The sequence below is a fragment of the Silene latifolia genome, chromosome Y (genome assembly GCF_048544455.1).
Source record: "Silene latifolia isolate original U9 population chromosome Y, ASM4854445v1, whole genome shotgun sequence".
Taxonomy (NCBI): domain Eukaryota; kingdom Viridiplantae; phylum Streptophyta; class Magnoliopsida; order Caryophyllales; family Caryophyllaceae; genus Silene; species Silene latifolia.
In genome coordinates, this window is record NC_133538.1 from 420,661,838 (window position 1) to 420,667,811 (window position 5,974).

Consider the following 5,974-nt stretch of genomic DNA (forward strand, 5'->3'; position numbering starts at 1 on the left):
TGTATATTTTGAATTGTAGTTTCCATTAATACTCAACAAAGCCCCAGAATATTCGTCAGAGGACATCAACCAGATGAGAAATATGTAGGCCAGTTATGTTGCTTCATTAGCGGAGTCTCAATAATTTGCTCATGCTTTATGTACGTGTGTGTGTGTGTGTGTGTGTGTGTGTGTGTGTGTGTGTGTGTGTGTGTGTGTGTGTGTGTGTGTGTGTGTGTGTGTGTGTGTGTGTGTGTATAGAGCCATTGTGTATTGGCTTCTTTTGTTTTTTTAAGGAAGTTGTGTTTTGGCTTTTGATCATCCTGTTTGTACTGTTTTGAAACTGGGTTTAATTGATCACGGGGTGTAATATTTAGATGTAGGATTGAATTTTTGCAGTGCACAGCTGCTGGAATGCTATTTTCAGCAGCTTTAATTGATCACGGGGTGTAATATTTAGATGTAGGATTGAATTTTTTGCGATTGCACATTTTCTTTGGAATGCTATTTTCAAAGAAATTCTTTGAAAATAGCATTCCAAAGAAATTTGCTAAACGCTATTCTTGAAAAAATAGCATTTCAGCAGCTACTAGAACAAGCTAAAATCATTTTTTTTTTAAATAATTAAAAACGATAACGGTTAAAAATAACCCGTTGCAAACAATTATTTGACAACGGTTTTATTTAGATAAATAACCGTTGACATCTTTTCCCTCCCATTCAAACCGCCAAAAATATAAGATAACAAATGATAACCGTTGTCGAGTTCAAAACTTTTATAACGGTTTATTTAAGAAGAACCGTTGTCAAAGTTTCATCAATAAAAATAGATAACGGTTAAATACCGTTGTCAATCGATAAATATAACAACGGTTTAGCACGCAATAAAACCGTTCTTAAATTTTGACATTTAATTAAATAAGATAACGAAATGAACCGTTATCATATATAATATTTAACAACGGTTTTGGAACCACTAAACCGTTGTCAATAATAAACTAGTACAACGGGTTTGAAACTGTTATTAATATTTAATAATAGTTTCTTAAAAGTATACCCGTTGCCATAAACATATTTAACAACAGTTTTATAACGGTTCTTGAGTTGTGATAACGGTATTATAGATCTGTTATTGATGTTATATAACGGTCGTGTGTTTGTATACAACCGTGGTATATATTTAACAACAGTCGTTGCAATAACGATTCTGTGTTTCTATTTAATAACGGTAATTGCATTATCTGACCGTTATTGAAGGTCTTATTTGGTGTAGTGAATAGTCCGTAGCTTATAAATTCTCTCTCAAAAAAATAATATTTGCAAAAAACTGGATGCCTTTGTATCCCCACACAAAGAATGGGCAAACGCGTTTTCGAACGTGGAGAAGCATGACATGGGTGCTTTTAGCTTTGGATCAATCATTAGTTTTAAGCAAGTAAAAGTGTAAGACTGTTCCTTGATGCTTGTCTTGAATATTGGGACCCCGATTTTTATGTATTTGCCTTTCTTGTAGGCGAAATCTGTCCTTTTCCCGAGGAATTTGCAGCGGTTAAAAGGTGGGATATAGAAAATATTCCGGCCTTACCATCTAGCTCCCAAGGATATAAGAATAAATTTAGGGACCTTTTAGGACTGACCATGGCTGAGGTGGATCGACTTGTGACCTCTAAGGGTGTAAGAATGTTCAACCTTGTAGACCGTTTCATAGATAGGGAAGACCCTACCTTTTCCTATGCGGCGAGGCGTAGAGCCTTTGGATTTTGCCTTCTTCACTGCTTTATCTTAAAAGGCCATGTTGATACGGAAATGAGAGGTAACCCACGATTCTTCGGTATTATCGAGCAAATGGAACTGCGTAAGAGCCCAGCTTGCTTGGTATTAGGAGAGACCATCTTAGGGTTGGATAATTGAAAGGCGAACCGTAAGCTCCCATATCTAGGGAGTCCTATCATTTTACAGGTAAAAATGACCTAACTTCTTTTTTTTCTTTTCTTTCTTTTTGTTTTTTTTTTCGCCCATGGGTCACATAGGACAGATGGGTACTAATGCTTATCCCTTTTGTAGATTTGGCTGATGGAGAGACTACGATTGATCGAGCCCCCAGTTGACGTGCTTGGATATCGATCACAATCGATCGTGATGAGGACAAGGCTATACATAGTGGACTTTACTCGATTGTGAAACTATTGGGAGAACAAGCTAAAGAGCGAAGGCGGTCCCTTGATTAGATGGATCAACCCTTGGTGGCATCTTAGAGCATTGACAGGAGTATCATCCCTCAACCCTACTCGATCTATTCGCGTTCCTGGCTTGGATTTCATAGTCAACATATTCCCGGAGAGGTTGATGAGACAAGTGGGCTTGAAGTAGAATATTCTGAAGCTTGATACCGTACCGCAAATAGAACTGGCGTATTCCTCCGAGTCTTATCGCGAATGGGCGCTACGTTGGACCCAAAGAAACATGTGGTTTATACCCATTCCAGTTGGTTCGTTGTGGGTGTCGGATTCTTACGTGCATTGGACGAAGGCTTGCACCTCTGAAGAGCATGATAAGCTAAGTAAGCATGAATCGATTGATGAAAAGATCTACGAGGTGGCGAAAGAGAACCAGAAATACTTAACCTAAGAGCAAGAAGAGGCTGGATTCCGAGTTGTCCGCCCAAAGAAATAGCCAAAGAATGCTCTCGTTAAGAGGATGGTTGTGGATCGGAATGGAAAGACTAGGCCTCGAGAAAGACCATTGGTGATTAGGTAAGAGATAACACAAGAGCGTCCCCCTCGAGGTCGAGATAAAAAAATATGACAAAAATGACAAAGGTAAGGGGAAAATGGAAGAATAGAAATAGCCTAAGTCTTTATTAGTAATTATTATTATCGTTGTTCGTAATAAACGGCGGAGTTTTTAGAATACTAGCCTAGCATTTATTTCAGCATTTATTATTTGATGTATTATTTGGCGTATTATTATAATAAGTGAATAAACTGGTTATTTTAGTTAGAAACTTTAAATCAATTCCCATTATTTATTCTTTCGAATTTCAAATGCCAAAGCAAATGTCCTTCTATTTACATTTCTTGGAATAAAAAATAAATTGGGTTATTTCCTGTGAAGGGTTGCCTACTTATTCATTGAAAATGAAATCAAACCCAGAACATAGTTAGGAATAGAAAATGTAAAGGAATAAATGTTCGAAGCAAGAGCTTGGAATGAACGTAGGGAATAAGCATGGTGCTTTACTTACTCCTAAAAATGCAATTAACTTATTCGATGGTACTGAGGACAAAGCAAAAATGTCAAAAAGCAAGAGCGAGGTGACACGCATTTTGAGACCGGCCGGGGCCGTGTACAACGTGTCACAGGAGCGGCACCTGGATCACGCGTGGCGCGTTTTTAAAGCCTATTCTAAGGGCAATATCTCTTAAGTTGGTCTATATTAGTCGGATTTGAAAACTCATTCCCATCTAGGCCTGTAATTCTATCCGCACCCCCTAAGAGTATAGATTTGACTAGGTAAGGCCCGGCCCAATTAGGCTTGAATTTCCTCCTTTGGTCGACCGACAGAAGAGCTCCAGATTTAAGCACTAGGTCTCCCTCTTTGATGTTTGGGGGTTTGACTTTCTTATTGAAGGTTCTTCAAATTCGTGCTTGATATGTCTGGACATTATGCAAGGCACCTAATCTTCGTTCGTCCAAGAGGACTAGTTTTTCGTACCTATTCATTTTCAATTTTGCTTCCAGGATTTGGCTTTCGAGTAGAATGCGCAGAGAAGGGATTTCTAGCTCTACTGGTTGTACGACTTCCATACCATATGTTAATTAAAAAGGAGTAGCCCTAGTGGGCGTCCTAACTGAGGTTCGATAACCCATAATGCAAAGGGTATCTTGTTAGGCCAGTCACGATAGTTGTTGATCATTTTCTTGAGGATCATGATGACATTTTTGTTTGCTGCTTCCACCGCGCCGTTAATCTGAGGTCGATAGGGTGAAGAGTGATGATGCTTAGTTTTATACTTGGCTAGTAACTTTTTAGTTTCATCTTGGAAATGGGACCCGTTGTCACTGATTATATCATGTCGGCACCCATACCGTCAGATGATATTGGCTTGTATGAACTTAGCCACATGCTTGGTTGGTAGAGCAGTATAGGACGCTGCTTCTACCCATTTTGTGAAGTTATCGATGGCCACCAAAATGAAACAATGATCTCCCGTTCCAGTTGGAGTAATATTCCCAATGATGTCGATTCCCCAAGCGGAAAATGGCCAAGGAGATGTCATCGTGTATAATAGAGATGGTGGGACGTGTTGCACATTCCCGAAGATCTGGAAATTGTGGCAATGTCTTACGTATTTGATGTAATATGTTTCCATCGTCATCCAGTAGTAGCCTGAACGCATGATTTTTTTTGCCAATGTCTACTCATATGAGGACCGCATTCTCCATCATGGAATTCTTTCCTAACTTTCTTTGCTTTTGAATGATCAAGGCAAAGCAAAATGACACCTTGTGGCGTTCTCTGGCATAACTCCCCTTGATTCAGGACATATTGATATGCCAGTAAACGTATTGCTCTCTGTCCTCTCTTGTCCATATCTGGCCGATATTCGCCGTTGAGCTTGTAATTCAAAATGGCTTGGTACCAAGGATCCTCTTTATTTTCATTATTGGTAAAAAAGTGGACATAAGCCAGTTCGGACTGTCGCTCGATGCACAATGGCATTTCCATCACACTCTCAGGTATGTTGATCAAGGATGCAAGCTTCGCAAGAGCGTCTGCAAACTGATTTTCTTCTCGAGGTAGATGCAAATAGACAACTTGGTCGAAGAATTGAGCGACTTGATCTATCATGGCTTGATGTGGTACAAGGCTTTCACTCCAGAGTTTCCAAGATCTGGTAATTTGATTAATAATTAAGGACGAGTCGCTATGAACTCAAAGTCTCTTGATGCCTAAACTGACCGCTATTTGTAAACCAATGCGGCAAGCCTCATATTCTGTCGCGTTATTAGTCACCTCGAAGTCGAGTTTGATATAAATAGCGGTATGCTCGTCTTCAGGAGAAATGAGCAACACTCATATACCGTACCCTATGAGATTGGAAGCCCCATCGAAATAGAGATCCCATGATTCCACATTGGCGTGTAGAATGTCTTAATCTGGAAATGACCATGTATCTATTACTTAGGTATCATGGATTGGGTTGTCTGCGAAGTATTCGGCTACCACTCGTCCTTTAATGACCTTAAAAGGTACAAATTTGAGATCGAACTCCGAGAGCATTAAAGTCCATCTTGCTAAACGCCCATTTAGGACGGGTTTTTTGAAAATGTACTTGATATGGTACATCTTCGAGTACACCCTGACGGAATAGCTAAGCATATAATGACATATCTTCTTGGTTGCCCAGACAAGAGCGAGGCATGTCTTCTCAAGAGGTGTATATTTAGTCTTATATTCCAAGAACTTCTTGTTAAGGTAGTAGATAGCTCTTTCTTCTTTCCCGACATTCTCTGCGAGCATAGCCCTCATGGCTGTTTCTGTGACCGTGAGGTACAGAGATAAAGGCTGGTCTTTCTGCGGTGGCATCAAAACAGGTGGCTTAGCCAAGATCTCCTTAATTCTGTCAAATGCCTTTTGATAATCATCGTCCCACATAGTGTGGTCCGTCTTCTTGGGCTTCTTGAATATGGGTTTGCAGATCACAGTGAGCTTCGACTTATATGTTGTACCTTGCCTAGGAAACCTCGAACTTTCTTTTCTGTCTAAGGCTGTGGCATCTCAATTAGAGCCTTGATCTTGGATTGATCAATCTCTATCCTTCTTTGACTGACTACATATCCCAATAGCTTGTCGGACGTTACCCCGAATGCGCACTTCTGATGATTAAGTCTCATGTTGTACTTGCGCAATCTGAGAAAGAACATGCGAAGGTTGGTGATGTGACCTTGCCTATCCTTGGAATTAACGATCATGTCATCTACATATACCTCT

The 5,974-nt window shown here is 39.8% G+C and overlaps 1 protein-coding gene across 1 annotated transcript; it reads right to left on the reverse strand.

Annotated features, from left to right (window-relative positions):
- Window positions 1–4,354: 4,354 nt before the first annotated feature.
- LOC141632440 (uncharacterized) lies at window positions 4,355–4,831 on the reverse strand. The gene has a single exon (XM_074444985.1). The coding sequence runs from the start codon at window positions 4,829–4,831 to the stop codon at window positions 4,355–4,357; it is 477 nt and encodes a 158-aa protein (XP_074301086.1).
- Window positions 4,832–5,974: the final 1,143 nt, after the last annotated feature.